The sequence below is a fragment of the Melospiza georgiana genome, chromosome 19 (genome assembly GCF_028018845.1).
Source record: "Melospiza georgiana isolate bMelGeo1 chromosome 19, bMelGeo1.pri, whole genome shotgun sequence".
NCBI classification, from domain to species: domain Eukaryota; kingdom Metazoa; phylum Chordata; class Aves; order Passeriformes; family Passerellidae; genus Melospiza; species Melospiza georgiana.
In genome coordinates, this window is record NC_080448.1 from 5,814,481 (window position 1) to 5,835,010 (window position 20,530).

Sequence of the window (20,530 nt, forward strand, 5' to 3'; positions counted from 1 at the left end):
TAAAAAACAATTGAAGTATTTATCATTGCTAGTGCCTAAGACCTCTTATAGAACCCATTCTTAACTGTTTTCTCTCTCTTATCACTTTGGAATGGTGGGATTAAATTTGTGTTATAGAACTAGTCCCCAAAATTATTGGATTATTATAGTGATGTGCTATCCTGTTCTCTGCTAGTACTACATTTTCTAAAAGCCTCTTTAAGATGTCAGACTTCTGAAGCAGCATGAAAATGGTAATAAAATAATTTTGTTTTAAAAAAAGAATTTCTATGGAAAGAATTTTTTTCATTTGTGCTTTGTGAGCAGCCTTGTTGACTGGAATTCCTGTGCTAAAAAAAATACAAAATATGCCAGGAATTGTGGCAATGATAAAAGTAGTGTGAAAGCCTGGAAATTCTTGTTTGGAAAGGAAGCAGGGTGGAAACTGGAGGAAGCTTTACAGGAAAGAGTTGCTATCCTGGTATTTGCCCTGCCTGGAAGAAGAAATTATTCCTAAGCAGATGCCCCGAGACGGTTACACAAAGAAACAAACAAACTCAGAAATCCCAGCAATCAATCCCTGAACGACATTTCACAGGAGTGTGGCAGCTACAGCAGGGACAGCTCAGCTTCCAGAGGCTGTGAGAGCAGTGTTCCACCCCTCTGCTCCCTGCCGGGGCACTGGAGGGTGGTGCCAGTGCCCTGTGCCCTGTGCCCTGGCCTGGCGGTGATGGATGGCTGCATCCCTGGCGGGTGACGCCGCTCCCGCAGGTTAATTGATTTCTGTTGGCAGAGCCAGCTCCCAGCTCCCGTGGTGTGAGCAGCAGGGCTGGCTGCTCAGGGAAAACAAGGCAGCCTGAAATAGCAATTCCTCTGTACCCAGCAAGTAATAGGTGGGATGGAGGGGAGGAGTGGCTGGGCAGAGAGCAGCCCCTGCCAAAGGGGTGCGATGCCAAGGGCAGATGGACTGGCAGGTGGGAGCTGGATGGTGGATCTGGGGTTTTTATCCACTAATAGCAAAAGGCTGTTACCCTTCCTCTCACAGGCAAGCATGGAGATGCTAACAAATAAATCCTGCCCCATGAATTCTGAGGAGCCACTGAAGCTGCTGGAGGGGCAGACAGGGCCTGGTTGGCAGCACAGACCCTGCTGCACAAGGGTCCCTCCACAGCCTCCAGCCTTACTTCTCTCTTACTCCACTCTCACTTCTCATAACTTGAGTGAAGCTGCACTCCAGGAATCTCACTGCAGGATGCCACACTGTATTTTTAACATAGGAGTGGGCACACCCCAGAAAGAGTAGCCTTCCTAAGAGCCACTTGAGGGAAATGATTTTGTTAACCATTATTTATGACACTTGTTCTCCCCAGTTTGCAACACAAAATACCTGTGACTGACTAATAAAAAATTCATGAACAGATGTGAGTCAGGAAAGGGAACGATGCTGAAAGAGAAACAAAACCAGATTTGAAACCTGAATGTTTTTCTTCTAAGAATGGAGCAGTGGCTGTTTGGGAGGCTGGTTGCTCTGGATGTGGACAGAGTGCAACCAAAGCTGCTAAGGGCAGACAGCAACAGAGGAATAAACCCTTTTGTGCAGGAGCCATTAGAGGTGTGGATGTGATCTCCCTCCCACACTAACACTGCTGTGACCAGCCTGAGACCTGTGGTGCCCCCTGAGTGAACCAAACCCAATTCCTTGGGATCTGCACTGGAGCTGAGAACAGCTGGAAACCACAGTGCCCTGCCCAGGATAAAGGTACAGGTGGGCTTGACATGCTGAAAAATGGGAGTCACCTGGGACTCATCACTGTCTGAATCCTGAGCCCCTCCTTCACCACCTGAGGTGTCATCATGCCACACTGGCAGCAGATGTGATGCAAAGGGACACAAACCACCACAGCTAGAAGTGGAACGAGCACTCTCCTCTCTGAACACAGGAAAGACAAGCCCTGAAGCTTTTCTATTATCAGGTGAGCACCCTGAGCAAAGGAAAATGCTACAGAGGGGGTTTCATCTGCTGCACTGACACCAAGTAGGACTTTTGGTTCCTTGCAGCAAAAAAACCACCCTGAGCATCCAGAAACTTCTGTTCATCTTGCCATGTCTCCAGGTGGTCACTGCCTGGACTGGCATGGACAGCTGATGTGCACAAGCACAGCACAGGCACAAAACAGGGCTGGAGAGCAGATCCCACCTTCCTGCCTCATGCCATGCCAGGGAGGCCATCAGAAACAAGGCAAAGCTTTCATGTCTTACCTAAATAATCTGCTGTAGGATTTACCTCTGTTTTCCCTTAGGAAGTCCTTCCTAACACCTAATCTCCAACTTCCCTTCCTGCCATTTAAGACCCTTGTATGCAGATAACAAACCAGGCACACACATCCTGGCAAAACCAGGATGTGATGTCCCCAAAGCCACACTGAAGTTCAACTCTGTAGGACTTCCCAGGCTTATGACATGAGGTCTTGTTTTTCCACAATGTTTAATAAATAAAAATAGAGGAACTTCTCCTTCCTTTGGTATTTATGTATGCTAGTAAAAGGAGGGTGGAACTGCACTTGCAGGGCCACACCACCATCTGTGGCACTGCTTCCAAATCTCTTTCATCCATCTGATCAGACAGTGAGAGCCAGAAAGTATCACCCAAACTGTTCCCACACTTATGTGAACTCCAAGCACCTAATTTTCCTTCCACCTCTGCTACACCTGGAGTGATATTCCAGGGCTCTTCTCCTTAAGGTAAATCAAGGCTCCCATTCCCCAGGGGGAAAAAAGCAAAGGGAACTTACAGCCAACACCAGACTAGTCACCTACCCACATACTGAGCATGACATTACACATAGTAACTCTTATTTTTCAACAATGATGAGAAAGAGACTAACCCCAGAAGTTTGTATGTCATGTGGAAGCGTCTTCTGAATTACTGTAGTTGCCAACCGTGAGATGATCCGAATCGGTTTCTTTACTGAAAAACAGTTGCTTTTCTTTCATGAAGCTGCAAGAAGGGACTGGGAAAGACTCTTTATCACAGCAACCCTTGAGTGCACATGTCCCCACACACAGCTTGCTGCCTCCTTGCCTCGTGTTGGCTGGCAGAGGTGGTGAGTGGGGCTCTGGGGATGGAGGCAGGTGGGTGCAGCCTTGACCAAGCTCTGGGGAGCACCTCCTGCTCCTCACCTCACACTCCACCAGCTCCAGCACCCAGCAGCCCCTCACCATGGACAGCCTGGGCTGTGACATGCTCAGGCAAGGGCGTGAGGGGCCTGTGCTCCCCTCTGAGCCATGTGGCCAACAACTGAGATCCACCAGAGCAGAAGCGTGTAAAGGATGCCCAGCCAGCATGACCCAAGCCCCTGTGCTTCGTGCAGCCTCATGCACTCTGCTGAGCCCAGGTTCTGAACACACAACCCAACATCCTTTACCTGGAAGGGCCAAAGCCAGGGGAAGAGTACAAGCATAAGGTTCAAGAGAGCAAACAGGCTGTGGTGCCTCCCCGTTGGCAATGGCCAGGCTACTCACTGTTGCTCAGCTTTGGCTCGGTCACTGAGGAAGAAGAGGGCTGTGGCCAGGAAGAACATCCCTCCCAGGACAATCACGAAGGGGCAGAGCATGAGAGCATAACCCAGGCTGAGGAACTCCCACACTGGGGACTCCTTTGTGCTTTGTCGTATCAGGTCGGAGATCTGCGAGAGGGGAGCAGAAAAAAATGAGTCACACAGATGAAAAAGAGACACCATGAGAGTGAAGGGAACACAACTCCTGAAACAACCACCCACCAAACATGTGTGAGCTTTGAAATGGAACAGTGTGTTCAGCACAAGCTGAATGTCCCTCACACCCTTCATCTTTGCACACAGGAGCCTGGGCAATTTCTGCTCTGAGGTGTGACCGTGTTCACTGGGGCCTGAGGATGAGGGAAGAGATGAGGATTTCACTCCATGTTTCAGAAGGCTGATTTATTATTTTATGATATATATTATATTAAAACTATACTAAAAGAATAGAAGAAAGGATTTCAGAAGATTTCAATAGAAAAGAAAAAATTATAAGAAAGGCTTGTATCTCAGACAAAAAGTCAGAGCCAGGTGACTGTGATTGACCATTAATTAGAAACAACTAACATAGACCAATCAAAGATCCACCTGTTGCATTCTACAGCAGCAGCAGATAATCATTGTTTACATTTTTGTTCCTGAGGCCTCTCAGCTTCTCAGGAGGAAAAATCCTAAAGAAAGGATTTTTCATAAAAGATGTCTGTGACACTGAGGCTTGGCGGGGCTCTCCTCTGGCTGCCACTCTTCTGGCCTGATCTAACATTATTCCCACAGCCCTTTCCATGCTCTCAGGCAGTGTCAGTGACAGCATCTGTGGGTGTCTGACCTTGCTGCTCTGCCCAAACACCCAGGGGAGCCAGCAGGGCCCTGCTGGGGCTGCTCAGGGGGTGAAGCAGGGATCAATCTTCTGCAATTCCTGTCAAGTCCTGCTCACTCCCACACCTGATCTACCTTTCAGCAAAGGGAGGTAATAAATTCCATTTCTGTGTACTGAGTGGGAAGGGGGAAATGTTTTCCTAAGAACAAAAAAAACCCAGATCCCATCTGATTTGGAGAAAAATAATTGGAACCTGGGGGCTTTATGCCCATGTCTGAGGTATATGGGGCTCATTCCTTCTTTCAACCTCCCAGGCTTGAAGTGTAATTGTGTGCAAGACATGGCTCTGTCCCAGGCTCAGACATGGGGCTGTGCTGGCACTGCACACCACCAAATTAATGGATCACGGCAATCTGCACCTTCTGACAACCAAAAAGCATCATAAGGTGAAAGTAAACACAAATTATTTACACCTACACAAAGGAGCAGAGACACACAACAGCACTATTTACTTTGTTATGAAAAGCTTTTGCTAGAACTCACTAAAATGTAATGCATATCTGTAGCTAAAACTTCCACATTTTAATATTTACTGCCCAGCAAACAATTTTACTCTCCATAAATCCAACAGAGAGGTAGCAGCAGTTGGGGTGGGTCTCAAGGCATTGGGTATTTAAATGTCCAGCTCTGTTTTTATCCATGACCTTTTGCTGGGGGAGAAACACTAATTTATACCAAAAGACTGCAGGGAATTTGGAACAAAAAATCCTGCTGCTGTGCACACACACAAATCAGCTCCAGAAAACAGTCAAAGCTTGTGCAGCAACTTCAAAACTGCCACATCACTGGTAATGGAAAAGTTGGAGTCAAACACAACCTACAAGCAAGTTGTGACATTCAAGGCTTAAATCTTGACAGTGAAAAGAAGAACTGTCACATGCAGGAGAAATCACCAGCTCACACTCTGCAGTGACCTGGAAGGTGAATGTGAGTGAGGAGATGCCTGACCAACAGAAGGTCTCAGGAGGATGATGCTCATGGGGTTCCAAAGAACACTGGGAGTGTTTTAGCAGGGAGATTTTGGAGCACTGGAGTCTCAGTGTGGACACTCCTCAGCACATCCTGCCCAACACTGGAAGAGTGTAACTACAGGAAGAATTGAAGGGTTTTAGCCTCATTTCTCTGTTTCATTCCCTGCCCTAGAAAGGATGAGGAGAACATTTCAGTGCTTGGGATATAGAAGAGTTCCAGTCCTCTCAAAAAGAACTTTATTCACAGTGTAAAACACACGAAGAAAAACAAGAGTGTTGCAAACAATTCTCATGTGAGATTCAAGGAAAATAAAGTGACCATTAGCCAGAGAGATTTATTAAAAACAGCAACAAGACTTGAGTGTGAAAAGGATGCACCACAGGAAAGTAGCAGAATGTGCTCTGCATTCGGGGACATCAGCTGGTCATTAATTCCCTTTTGTATCCACACACCTTAATTCCAAACGTTTCCCTTACTCTTCATTATGAACCAGAATTTGGCATCGAGTCAATGTCTCTGTCAGACTGCAATATCCAGAACTGAGGATATTCTAAAACAGAAATCGAGACATCCTAAAGCACTTTTCATTTTGGGGAATGGATACAATTATTCTCTAAAAGGACCAGATAATAAATCACTTGACAAATTGACATGGTAAGTCAGCAGCAGAGGATGAAAAGCCATGCATGTGGTTCTGATTGCTTTCTCCATGGATGGCATGACATTCTAGGCTAAAAACAGCTTTGAAAGTGTAAAGTCTCCAAAAGATAAATCTCCCAATGCAGTTTGTCTCACACCTTCCCTTCTAATGCAACAAATTGTGCTGACCTTTTCTAGCAACAAATCATGTTATTATTAAATCTGCTGTATTTTTCATTTTTAACCAAACACATTCTGCAAATGCACAGTTTAGAAAAACATGCCTTTCCTCCCTTTCAAGGTATAATTCTTTCCACCAAGCCTGCTGGGCTTCCTCAGCCAGGTTCCACATAATTCACTCCCCAGTGTCTTCATCTCTAAACTCTAGGATTTTACCAGGTCCATATTTTTATATATATTATTTTATATATATAAATATATTTTTTAATATATAATTTTGCTGTTAGCAGTCACTGCTCCCTGTTAGTTTGTTCCAAACCACCTGCTAAGGCTGGAACTTTGGCGTCTCCTCTCAAGAGGACACAGGACATAATTACAGACCCAGGCTCCAAGAATGACACACCGTTTGCCAAATGCTCTGCTCTGTACTGCCAGTTTTGGGTTTTCCTTGCCATGACAGCATCCTGAGCTGGCCAACTGTGATTTGGCAGGACCCAACCAAGCATAATTTCTGGTGTCTTCTCTCTAAGATGAGTAACAAGCTGCGGGGGCTGCGCGTGGCCGGTGCCAGCTCTGCAGCACGCAGTCGTGTGTGGGATTCCTCCCTTTGTTCCTCCAGCTGGGAGGTGCCAAAAAGCTTCAAAACATCTCTGCAGAACGTGGGGGTGGAAAATCCAGAGGGAAGTCCTGTTGCTGCTCTGCAGTCTAATCACAAATCTTTGATACCAACTGTAAGAGCCTGAATGAGAGATGCAGTGAAAATGCAGTTTATTGGATCCAAGGTGTTACAGCAGTGCAGGGTTGTGGGTGACAGAGCTGTGCCCACAGCTGCCAGCTCCAGCTGCAGGCAGGCCTGGAGACCCTGAGTTTAGGTTACAATGCATTATAGACTTTTCTTTTGGTTACAATGCATTATAGACTTTTCTTTGCTGAGCATCTTAATACAGCAGAACCAATCTGTACCTTAACTTCTACCTATAGCCTGTCATAACTCTATAATTACCATTTTCATGTTACTGTTCTCCAATCAGTAAAAGTCAGTACATTACAGTTTAAGCTAGAAGTTGTGTTTCAGTTTTCTTGCAGGGGAAAATTCTGAGAACTTTTTTCTACTTGTAACATGGGCAGGCTTGTTTGCCTGTGCTCTCTTTCTGCTTGGTAAAAACATCTTCTTGTTTGAGGTGGGTTTATCCTTTGCTCTAAGTCATAAAAACCCTTCTAACTAACACACCCTTTGCCTCCTTGGTTATCCAGTAAGACTGGCTCAGCAGTTCTTTTCTTCTATATCAAAATTTGCTTCCATTTCTATTCCTTCTTCAGACTCTACATTTAAAAATCTTTCTGCTAAGCACACATAGCTATGAGACTTGTCAAACTTCCATCCTTCCCAACAACCAACCTAGCTGTGAAATTCACATCTCCTCCCTTGCTGTGCAGCACAGAGCTCAGAGCAAGAGGATTGACTTTGCTGAATAAACTCAGCTTGAGGCTCTTTCCCAGCAGAACAGGACAGTGTGTGCTCAGCTGGATGGAGTCCAGCTGCAGACAGCTCCTGCTTTCTGGAGAAGCAGCAGTGCAGCTGCAGTGGGCACCATCCCAGCCCCAAATCCCCACCTGTGTCTCCATCTGAGTGCAGGAGACAGCAGAGGAACAAAGGGAAACTTCATTACTGTCTTGGGAGGAGTGGTGTGTGCTTTGGAACAGGCTGCAGGCCTTGGAGACAGGAGGTGCCAAGGTGGGCTGGAGCCCAAGGAAGGCATCTGGATTCCATGCTCTGTCTCTCCTGAACAGTCTGGGTGGGTAAATTAACTGGTTTATTAATTACACAGTGTAATGGTAACAACATCTCCAAAATCACTGTTTCATTTCCTCCTCTCTTGTTGCTGAGTCAATATCTCAATTCCTCTGCAATTGGCTTCTCTAAGTTTCTGATGTTGCCACTTGGGCACAAATCCTGCTACATAAAAGAGTCTTTCTGGCACAAATATGTGATTTCCATGATTACCAGTTTGATACAAGCCAGGTTCTCCCTGCTCCCTGGCTGATCATTTCAGTACAGTTCCTTAACACAGTATTCCCTGTAACCCCACAGTGGTTTGAGATCCACCCACTCTCAAGTCAGAGTGAATATGAAAGGTTTCTTTAATTTTCTTAAAAAATGGACTATGAATGAAAATGAAGCTGAGAAAGCAAAAAGGAGGGATTTTATAAAGTAAACAATTTGCTGGGCCTGGGGGAGAAGAGTTTATACTGCACTAAATGGCATGAGGAACACTTTATAATAAGAGGAAGTAAACCACTTTTTTTTTAATGATATTTTCCCCCTCCCAGGATGACCAAGCTGCATTGAATATATGGTGCTGCCTTGAAATACAGTAAATTAAGATGCTCCATAGGGATGCTGCTTGCTGTGCCAGCACATGGATTTGGTACATCAGAGCAATATCTGCCCCATTTGCCCTGGAGAGGGTTGAAAGTCTCTTTTCCTCAAGTCATAAACTGCCTTTCTCTCTGGTCTGCTCTGCCCAGGGATTTTGTAAGTTGAGACCAGTCTTTCTCTGATCCCAGACAGAGAGGCCTCATTGCATGGGGAATGTGAAGGAGCTCCCATGACCCAGGCAGGTGAAGGTGTGGGATGGATGGGGGTGCCCCATTCCCATGGAAAAACAGGTCTGGGGCACAGAACCTTTAGCAGAACCCCCATCCCCACCTCTCCTGGCTGCATGGGCCCCTTCCCTGCCTGCACATCCCGCAAAAGCAAAGTGAATCCTTGTGTTGAAGAGAATCTGGACACATTCTGAAAGGTGCTCAGCACCATGAAATCTGCCCAGCTTGGGAGCACGCAGGATTCTTGGAAGCTCAAAGAAAACATTTATTTAAGGAGGTTTTCAGTGCACAGAGGAGTGACAGAGCAGATGAGACAGAGCTTGAAATACTCGAGTGCAGCAATGACCTGCTTTGGATTTCTGGGCTTTCTCTACTGAGGTACTTTCACCTACATTAAACATTTATCAAAAATACTGAGAACCTGAACATCTAACAAAGTCATGGACATGACAGATGCACAGAACTCTGAAAAAAACACCAAAGCAGGCTGTGAACCCTGGGTACAGAGCATTTTAGAGATGGGAAGTCATTTGGTATTTTATTAACAGACTTAAATTTTATCTGTTCCTGACTCATCAGAAGTGGGAAGCTTGTTAGCTCAGTGCAATGGGGAGATCAATCCCATGAGGACTGGTCTCCAGGTGCTTAATTCTCCTCTTCTTTTGCAGCTGACAGCTATGTCAAAAATTTGGCCTTTCAGTGCACTATGAAAAAGGCTTTTAATTACTCAGGACCGGAGAAATCTTCAACCTAAAGTTACTGCTTGAAGAAACAGATAATAAGGAGGAGGGGCTGGAGGTTCTCACCCTCACATCATTTCCCTGGCAAGCACAGTGGATGTTCAGCCCAGCAAGGCCAAGTCCCATTTTACCCACCACAGTGTGAGTATGAACAACACCAGCATGAAGGTGGGGAAAGATCCCTGCAGGAGGAGTGGCGCCATCAGGGTCTCACCACACCTGTCAGGCAGCTGAGGCTTGGGACAGAAAGAACAATAAAAGCCATAAATGTGTATCACAATTCATCTACCAGCTCTGTCAGGTGATGGGAGATGATGCTCATACAGACTCATCTACACTATATCAGAACAAGCTGCAAAAGGCAAAAAGACAGAGACTCTGTTCCATCCTCAGCCCCACAAGAGCAGTGGGATATCTCCTGGTGGTCCATGGACCAGAGAGGGATGGCAGGATGTTGTATTTGCTGGGAAATGTCACAACAAACACAGGAATGAAGAATCTGATTCCATGTTCTCAGAAGGCTAATTTATTACTTTATGATACTAAATTATATTAAAGAATACTATACTGAATATACTAAAGAATACAGAAAGGATACTTACTGAATGCTATAAAGATAAAATAATGAAAACTTGTGGCTCTCTCCAGAGTCAACACAGCTTGGCCCTGACTGGCCAAAGAGTGAAAACAACTCCCACCAGAACCCAAACAATCACCTGTGGGTAAACAATCTCCAAACACATTCCACATGTGAGGACAACACAGGAGAAGCAAATGAGATAAAAATTGTTTTCTTTTTCTCTCAGCTTCCCAGGAGAAAAACCTTGGGAGAAGGGATTTTTTTCAAAGAATGTCAATGTCACAGCAGGGGAGTATTTTGCATTTTTGTTTCAGGACATTACTGCCTTCTTGACCTTGAGCTGTGCAACCCCCAGCAGGCACCTAATGGGCCATGTGTGAGGAATGGCTGCATGGGTCAGCCAGGGACAGAACACCCAGACTGCAGCTCACATCCCAACCACCCACCTCATTGCTATACCCTGGTTTTAAGTCAGACAGAAGTGGATTTGACTCCCAGTGGGCTGAGGTCTGTTTTAGTCTAGCAAACTAAGCTGGGAAAAGTGTCCTTCCAGAGTAAGCATGTCCTACTCTGAAGCAGCCATAGCCTTTTAAGCCATAAAATATGAATTTTAAACCATAATACATGAATTCTACTCTCTCAGGCAGGCAAGTGTTTACACATAAGCTACTTTCCACATAGATATACTTGGTGAGGCCAACACCTTCAAACCAAATCAACAAAAAGGCTGTTTCAAACTGGGCCAAGACCCTGTGAAATCTGCACCTCCAGGTATAACTTTCGTTAAAAAGTATCTTAATTGCTGCATTTACCACAGTTTTCCTTGCCTTGCCCCTAATGAAATTCTGATCTACTTGCCCTGATACTCTGCACCAGGGATAATTAACAGTGCTCTGCTAACTACTTGCTAAAGGAAGGTCATTAGTATTCTTGCTGCTTAAATAGCTCATTAGGTTTATCAACCTGCTCAGAGGAAAGCTGGGGAAGGAGAAAAGTGAAGGTGCCAAGGCTGGAGGTGGTGTCCCTCCAGTAAAAGTGGAACAGCCCAAGAGGGCAGGAGAGATGGAGCCACCATCAGAGGAGTCCAGGGAGCAGTGCTGGTCCATCCAGAGGTGCTCCTGGAGGAGAGCCACCTCTGGCACTTCAGAACATCCTCTCACAGGCTGATGTGGCCGGGTGACAAGGAGACACTGACTGGTTTTCATCCTCAGACCCTCTGAACAGCTGCACAGAGGGGATGAGAAGGAGTTGAAGCAACCAGCAGCAGGGCAGTGAGGGCAGTGTGTGCCCACCTGCCTGGCACACAGGGACAGCACTGCCTGCAGCAGGTCCTGCTGGCATCACAGGCAAGGGTGGAAGAGCAAAGAGCTCAGCAAATCACAAACGTGGAGGAAGGAAAGAAAAAGTCCCAAGCCACAGCCTAGAAATAAAACCCTCCTTCTGCCTGCATTCAGATTTCCAGAAGCAGAAGAGCAGTCAGGGAGTGGAGGGGGACACAAGAAGAAGGATGATGTAAACCCTGAGCAGTGAAACAGGTTCATGCCCGTGCACAGATGGACACAGGAGCATGGACTTACTGTTGTTTTATTTTAAAGGGCAACCAAGATCAAACCAGAATTAGTGATACAAAGAGCTGAGTTGTGATGCAGCCTGACAAGAGTTAACTATTTCACATGCTGCTGCCACCTCCCTCCACTTGCTCTTCTGAGTCTGAAATGCTGTCTGGGCAGCAGTTGAAGACCTTTATAGGATATTCAACATTAATGGTGGGATTTGGGGCATTTCTCTTAACACTTTTGTGCTCCAGCAATCGTGGCAGTGGTCAGAGACAGAAAAGTACTACACATATTTGGGTGCAATGCACTGAGCAGGTGAGATTTCTCACCTGATGCCTCAAGAATAGAGTGTGGGGTGACTCTGGAGGTGTTAAAAAGGAGTTATTTAAACTACAGGTTGGTTATCACAAAGATCCTGAAAAAAGTTACAGCTTTCTAGGAATAAAAGCTGTCTCATCTACTGAACTTCTGCAGCAATGTCTATTCCTATTTGGAAATGAGCAGGCAGTGCTGATTTACAATAAATTATCTCAGAGCTTGCCATGTAGTGAAGCTTTATGCAAATTGCAGCTGCCACCCTAAAGCTGTATTTGCATAACTCCTTTGTAAGTCAATCTGAAGCCTTTTTATCACAATAAAAGTTATCAATATTTAAAGAGACATGAAAAATAGCCACACATATGTGCTCCCTGCCACTTAGCTTTTAAGCACTAATGTGTATTTGCTGCTTTGGGGGGCTTAAGGAGCTGCAGTGCAAGATTTGGAATGGGTGAAGTGACAGAAAGTCTGAGTGTGACCCTGAGCTCCAGGACACACCACAGAGCACAGCAGGAACTGCACACCTGAGGCTGATCAGCACCTTCTGTGTTGTACACAGGGATTTTAAGATCAATACCACATTTATTGGCATCCAGCAGAGATAACTGCTTGCCACAGCTCGGTCCTACAAGGACAAAGGTCCCCAGTTCTTTATTAAGAGCATTGCTGGAGGGAATCTCACTATAAACTCACCAAAAGCAGGTAGGATGCCAGCCATGTTTGGTCAAAGCACTGATCATTTAGTGAGGGAGCTCCAGGGAATTCTGTAAGCAGTTGGAAGACACAGCAGATCCCAGGTGAACCCAGGGGATCAGGAGGTTGAGTTTCACCCATCCTGAGCCTGCCTGTTACTGCAGCTCACAGAATTACAGGATTACTAAGGTTGGAAAGGATCCCTGAGATGATGAAGTCCAACCTGTGATTGAATATCACCTTGTAAACCAGAGCAGAGCACTGAGTGCACATCCAATCCTTCCTTGGACACCTCCAGGGCCTTCTGCTGCTCTCCTTCAAAACCCATCCCTGCTCCTGGTTTGCCTTGTGAAGGGTCTGGGGCTACAGCAGTGGGAGCTGATGCCCTCAGGGTGGGGATTCCATGAAGAACTGTGGGAATTAGGATCCCAAATTTCCCGTAAATCCAGCAGGAGCAGGTTCCTCAGCCCTCACAGACTGCCATGAAAATCCTGGTCAGAATCTGCAGCCTGCCCAGCTGGGGCTCAATGCTGCAGGGGGTTTCTCCATCCTGCACTGCAGCTGGACAGTTCCTGTGGTTTGTTACACCCAGGGGCAGTGCCTGCCTTAGCTCTGGTGCAGAAGCTGGCTGTCCTTTCACTTTAAATAGTGTTTGTTTTCTGTGTTACGTGGAGCTGGAGCTGACCTTTCAGCCCTGGTAGCAGAGGGAGGATGAATCAGCCCAGCCAGAAAAGAGCTGCACAAAGGGATGCTGGCTCCCTTCATGGCACGAGGGCTTCACTCCTCCTCCTCTGCACAGAGCCTTGGACCTGCCTCACCTCCTCCCAAATCACAACTGCCCAACAATTACAGCATTAGAAAAGGAAAATAATTCAAAAATAATAACCAATAATTCAGAAATCATTTAAAATAGCAACAAATATTTTCCCAATCTAAAGAAAGCCTAATTTGCAGCTATTAAATTGGGGCTATACATATTTCAGCCAGAAATACTTAACTCACAACTTGCTTGATCTCTGAATACCAGGAGGGCAAGGCACATTATTCTACAAGCAAAGACCTTTTATTTTTAATCTATGACATCAAAGAGCCCCAGGCAACTTTCAAGAATAATTGCAATCATTCAGGGCCCTGGGAATTCCTCTTGGACATCCCTCTTCTGTAAGGGAAAGGCTGAACATGCAGCAGTCACCTGAGGCAGCCTGGCTGCCCCAGCCCTGCCTGAATCCTTCTCCTCTCCCACACTCCCCACATCATGCCCTGCATGAAGCAGCCTCTCCTGCAATTCCTTTCTTCTTCTGCCACCTTCAAATAACTTCTAAAATAAGATTGTTTCTCCCCAGGTGCCCAGAACATTGAAGTAAATAAAGAGTTAAGCTAAATCGAGCATTTTTATTCTCTTGAGAGATTTCTCATTTCTTTGGTCTTCTCACTCTTATCTCTATCTGCCTTTTCCTGTGTGCTTCAGAGAGCTGCAGAGCAGCCACAGCACTGCCACTCAAAAGTAAACATTGATGTATATTTAAACAGATATACTAAAAAAATTAAGTATATATAAATAAATATGTGTAGCTGCACACACTGGTGTCTGCAGGATGAATGATTGAGCAATGATGGTTGTAAAAAATAAAAAAGCCCCACAGCACCCAGCAGCTGTGTGTGAGCTGGAGGAACACATCAAAGTCCTGTCTCTCAGGGGATGGGACCAGTGGAGATCCCAGTTACATCCCTGGAAGCAGCACTTTCAACACACCAGGAGCAAGGTCACACATGGATTTCTGTGGGAGCTACTGTATTTTATAAATGAAGATCTGTGATCTCTGCAACTCCACGCATCAAACTCCACTGAAGGAAAGAGACATTTCCCCAGTATATCCAGATTTCTTTTCCTCATTACATTTCCCAGGCCTTTTATTTCCAACTGTGAATGTTCTCTGAGTGCCAGATTTTGGAGCTGGGTCTCTTGTTCTGTTCTGCAGCAGGACAAGGGTGGCATAGGAAGGGAGATCCTCAGTCAGACCAAGGGCAGCCACTGCAGCAGTCACAGAAAGGAACCCAAAGTGAACACCCCAGGAAGGAACACAACAAAACCCCTGTTTGGGCACTGCCCAGGCTCCCCAGGGCATGGCCATGGCCCCAGGGCTGCCAGAGCTCAGGAGAGTTTGGACAATGCCCTCAGGGATGCCCAGGGTGGGATTGTTGGGTGTCTGTGCAGGGCCAGGAGCTGGATTGCATGATCCTTGTCAGCCCCTTCCAGCCCAGAATATTCTGTGGTTCTGTGATTTACTGTCACACAAAGCAGGTACAGCTGTGCCCATAAACAGGTATTTGGTTTCTGAGGTCAGTTAACAGCTAAACACACACATGATTCTTCCAGCCTAATTTCTCTGGGCCCCATGTCCACACCACAGCAAGAACATTCTCTCTTTCCAGAGCTGGAAACACCTCAGGCTACAAAGACGTGGTAGTTTATTTCCCACACCCAAGTAGTCCCCCCTGGCTTGAACTGCAGCTCACAACAACCCAACCAGGTAAAGGAAGTGGCACTGCTCTGCAGCACTTCCCATTCTGCTGACAAACACAGGCCCTCCTTCCCAGCAGGACCTAACCTGGCATTTCAGAGGAGCAGTTTGGAAACCAGAGCAAACCCTGCCAGAGCCTGCTGTGAGCACTTACAAATCCAATGAGATAAGGACTGCCAGCATCTCCCAGGAGGTGTGAAGTGAAACTCTGCAAGGCCACTGCGGTTGCTCGGCGAGTTGGAATGACCACGTACTGCAGAGAAGGGGAAAGAAACAAAAACAGGTAAAGAAGCTGAAATATGAACCTGCCCATCTGCCTTGTACTGCTCAGGGCAGCACAAAACAAACCCAGCCAGAGCACTGGCCAGTCCATGGCTGGCTCAGGCAGCTGGGAGCCCCAGATACCCCTCTGAGGGCTGAGGGAAGGAAGCTCTGCCCTCTCTGCTCCTCTCACAGCTTGCATTATCAGCTTTGCCCACAAGACACTTTGCTGTTGCTCCTCAGACTGCATTTTGCTTTGCTGGTGGGAAGAATAATATTTAAAGCTGCTCAACTGTTGGGGAAGATGAAGCAGGAAAGCCTTATAAATATGATTGTCTGGCAAAAGATTTTGAGAATATGGAAACTGTAAGCAAGACTGAAATGAAAGCAAGCTTTGAGATCCCTCAGTTACTGAACAACAGGAAAACAATGGTGTGGCCAGCTGAAGGTGATCCCCTTTCGATGGAACAACACCCTCTGCTTGCAGACAGGCCCAAGGGTCAGGGCAGATCCTACAGCTTGGCAGAAGGGCCCAAAGAGGAGTTTTTAGGGTTTAAAATGTAGCACAGTATGGTAATGTAATGATTCTTATAGGCTGTATGTAAATGCTATAGGATTTGTATCTTGTACTAGATTGGTTAGTGAGAAAGAGAATATTCAGCACAGAAGAAGATTTATGGTATTGTAACGAGAACCTCACTCTTATCCTCTTCACCACACTCTTGCCTTTTCTCTCAGTCCTGCTCTGAGCTGTGTTTGGCAGCTCCCAGCAGGGCCCTGCCCCCAGGCCCTGTGCAATAAACCCCAAATTCCAAGCCCTGGTTTCAGAGATCTCTGCTCTCTGTCCATCCCCACCATCCCACTCTCGATGTTCCTACACTCAACCATCAGCCTTGCAATCAAGGACTCTGCTGTAACCTGGGAAATTTGGTTTATTCCATAACAAAAGTTTCTTAAACTATCAGCAATCCACATCAGTATGAAAGGTCATGGTCACACATCCTCCCTTCCCACTCCCATCTCTAGCCACTTCACATTTTTCTCAAAAAATTGTGATTCCATTTGTGACAAGTGACAAAGTCACCTTAGGAAAATTTTCCACAGCCAAGATCCTGTATTTTGGTCTGCACTCCTCTAATAGGACATGACACCCTTAGCCAGGTCATGCAGAATCAGTCAGATTACACAGGAGCAGTGGAAAACACAAATTACTTCCCCATGAAGGGACTAGAGCTCATAGATAACAAAGCCTTAACCACAGAAGGGAATGAAAAATTAAAAAATAAAAAAACCCAGCAACTCCCTGTCCTGTGGAATGACCTTAATTTTATAATTCACTTTTTAGAGGCAGAAGAAAGTAATTGTCTCTGGCATAAATTGTTAAAGACACTGGCTAAGGACATCTGCATCAAGTCCACATATCCCAGTTTATGAATTGATCCTGTCTTGATTTAAGGGCTGGAAGTAATGAAGAATTCAATAGGTCTCTGAATCCAAGTGAGCATTGTTTCTGCCTGTAAGCACTGATCTCACTGTGCCTTTTGCTGTGCCTCTGACAGGAATAACTCTTGTTCAGCCCTTTGGAGACCATGATCCCTTTTATTTATTCATTTTCTCTCTGATGGGCTGCCTCCATCTTTCTTTAGAACTCCTGGAATCCTTTCCCAAAGTAATTTATAAATGAAATGTGCCATTTCGGGAGTGGGCAGAGATACACAGAGATCCTTTACCTGCACTGAGTGGCAGTGAGCATTCACTGAGGGCACAGGACTAAAGCACACTGCAGTGCCTGAGCTACTCCTCACAGGGCAGGGGAGCTGCCCTGTCTGCAGTGGAAAGAATCACCAGAAAACCAGGAACAAAATAAAGATCACTGAGAAAATCCACACTAAAAGAGAACTGATGCCTGTTTAAAATTATCATCTCATTCCAAGCACAGACAACTCTGAATTACGGCTAAAATTAGATTAAATGCTTTTCCTTAGGGTTTACCATATGTGATCAGATGACATGCCAATGCACACTGCTAATGCACTTTCATGCCATGAATTAAGCAGGCACCCTGTTCAACTTCTTTTGTGCAACAGAAGAGCAGGATAAGTTCAGATCCAGAGCACCCACCCAGCTGTGGATGTCAGGCCCTGCCCTCCTTTTGCATCCAGGAACTCAGAACACGACTTGAAGGGAGAAATCCCAAGAGCAAAATTAGCTCTAAACCTCATTAGAGACACAGAAATGTGCTGCAGGTCAGGATGTCAACAGTAGGAGACCCCACAACTCATTCTCACTCCCCCAAAAGACAGATAATGGATGCAACCTGGATAGACCAGACAGAAGAAAGAATTAAAATTAAGACTGAGTTATTTTTGTTCTTCCCACCTGGCCCAGTTCACACGGGGGCAGTGGAGAAACATTTTGCAAGAGTTCTTTGGGAAAGGGCATCTGAATAGATGAAGTGAAATTCTACCCAATTCAAGATGTGAAACACAAAATTTAAAATCTAAAAAAGATCTTTCTGTAAAGTTTATGTTAATCTGGAGAAAATAATCTGCCTGGTTCCGTATCCTATCATTTTTTGTAGCAAAAGGAGAAAATAAATGGCACATTTATTAAACATTTACCGCTTTCAGGGAGTGGCAGTGAATTGATGCTAATTAGAGGAAGAAATCTTAATGATACCTGTATCATATGTGTGCGTGCATATATAAATATTTATGCACATGAACACACATTTATATATGTGTATATATGAATATACTCTAATATATTCTAATATGAATATATTAGACATAATTTTGCATGTGTAGCTATTTTATGCAAACACAGTTTTGCAAATTAGGAGTACAGTTTCCAGCTTAACTGAAGAAGTTATTGATGGTTGAAACACCACAAAATGCTAAAACTTGGTATATTTGGTGTGGAATTCAAGAGACAAACACTCCCCTCAAAGCAAAAACCCAACATGTAGCAAGCAAAGAACATGATCTCCTTAGAAAAACATATTGGAAAGAAAGAAAATGAAAGCTTAAACCAGCACCTCCAAAAACAATGAAAAATACTCCACCCTATCCCTACTTAAAAAAACATTTTGTTCTGATGGACAGGAAGCAGTTGGTAGCAAACATCTTCTGTTCTTGGAAGACAGAAGTAAATTATAACTCTAAACGGGCATTTCAATACTAAAATAGACCTAAATTCAAACCATGCACAGCCTGGTTTGGACATCCCACAGAAACTGGAGGTGGGAGAGCCACAGCAGCCAAGGAGGAAATCTGTGGGATTGCCCTGGCTCATCCCTGATTCCAGGTTCAGCACAGGGGATGGGCAGGGTGGCTGAGCAAGCAGCTCTGCTCTTTAAATAGAGGTTCAGAAAGGCCAGGGATGGCTGCTGACATCTCCTTCCTGTGATGAAACCAGCAGGAGATGGTCTGAAAAAAGGGGAAAGCCAAGGAGAGATCACCCTTCTCCCAGGAAAAGGCCACGAGACAAAGAGGGAAGTTCTGATGTGTGACGGTGTTCACAGGGGTCTGAGGATGAGGGAAGAGATGAGGATCTGACTCCATGTTTCAGAAGGCTTGATTTATTATTTTATGATATATATTACATTAAAACTATACTAAAAGAATAGAAGAAAGGATTTCATCAGAAGGCTGGCTAAGAATAGAATGGCAAAGAGCAATAACAAAGGTTTGTGGCTCAGACCCTCTGTCTGAGTCTGCTCACTGTGATTGGCCATTAATTACAAACATCCAACATGGGCCAATCCCAGATGCACCTGTTGCATTCCACAGCAGCAGATAATCAATGTTTACATTTTGTTCCTGAGGCCTCCCAGCTTCTCAGGAGGAAAAATCCTAAAGAAAGGATTTTCCATAAAAGATGTCTGCGACACTGATGTTTATGTGTAAGTTTGAAATAAAACTCTACTCTCTCCAGCACTCTGCTGCCTTTTCTGGGTCAGGACAATTCAAACTGGCCTCTTTCAGCACCAAAGACAAAGAAAACATGCACTAACACTGTTCAGGCACTGACAGAACCTGGAAATAGCCCAGTTGTCCCTGCTGCTCAGAAAAGGGAAGGCCGGGATCCAGAGAGACCCTCCACAAAAGCCAGGCAGACACAAAAAAAAATTACTAAAATTTTTTAGACACTAAAAAAAATGTCTAAAAGAACTACTCCTAAATGAAGAGAAAGGAGGCTGCTGTGGTTTCCAGCTCCCAGCACCATGGGGCAGAACACCTCCACCTGCAGCCCTTGGATGGTTTGGGATGGCTGTGTTCCCCCATTCCAATCTAACCTGCAGCACTTGGAGTATTGTGTGGAGACACACAGAAAAACAACAAGAACCTCTGGAAATGCAATTTATCTTTGGCTATAAAAATAGGGCAGCATTTTGTACTAAATAAATAACTGGGTTTTATTTTTAGGGAAGGTAATCAGAATAAAAGCAACATTCCTACATGCCTATGGCACAGCTGAGCACCACTCTGCGCCTGTTCCAAGCCTAAAGGAAGACTCTGACTGCACAACAAAGCATCAAAGCAGCTTCTCCATGGCAGGTCATGACCATTTAGAAAGAACTGGTGTTTTAAAAGAAAACAGAAATATGCAGAGCAATTTTTTTTTTTTGCATGAATGTCAGGACTATGAATAAACTGGAGGATGACTTTTCTCAGCCAAGTCCTAAAGAGACTGTGTTTGAAATAGAGGCACTTTAAATTGCTTCGTGGCTCTTACACAAAAATTCCAAGCCCCTGTCCATCATCTCTGCTTTTGAGATGTGGTATGGATGAAACCCCCACTATTAGCTCCAGATTCCCACAAAGCCCCACACACTGCACATGTCCCAGAGTGTTCCACACTTGCCTGCTGCACTGTAGCTCATTCATTGTTGCTGTTATGAGGCAGTTTTAATGCTGCTTCGGGGTTCTGGTAATTTTAAGGCCAATTTGCAAAGATGGCTGATGAAATCTGTTTCATAATTAGCAAGCTCCACACAAAACATCCCCCCTTTCCCCAAGCACCATCTGAGCATGTGCCTGGGAGGAG

General features: G+C 45.3%; 1 protein-coding gene across 3 annotated transcripts in view; it reads right to left on the reverse strand.

Moving 5' to 3' along the window:
• Nucleotides 1-20,530, reverse strand: part of LOC131091487 (sphingosine-1-phosphate transporter SPNS2-like) — a 134,323-nt gene that overhangs the window by 13,373 nt on the left and 100,420 nt on the right. Inside the window, exons 10-12 of one of the 3 annotated variants that reach the window (XR_009115398.1) lie at nt 15,375-15,473; nt 3,502-3,665; nt 2,865-2,947 (exon numbers count right to left, since the gene is read on the reverse strand). Coding sequence is in view for 1 of the 3 variants with exons in the window: in XM_058037586.1 (XP_057893569.1) it covers nt 3,502-3,665; nt 15,375-15,473 (263 nt within the window). In the remaining 2 variants the exon portion in view is untranslated. The remainder of the gene's footprint in view (nt 1-2,864; nt 2,948-3,501; nt 3,666-15,374; nt 15,474-20,530) is intronic. The other 2 variants (XR_009115399.1, XM_058037586.1) reach the window with 2 other exon arrangements.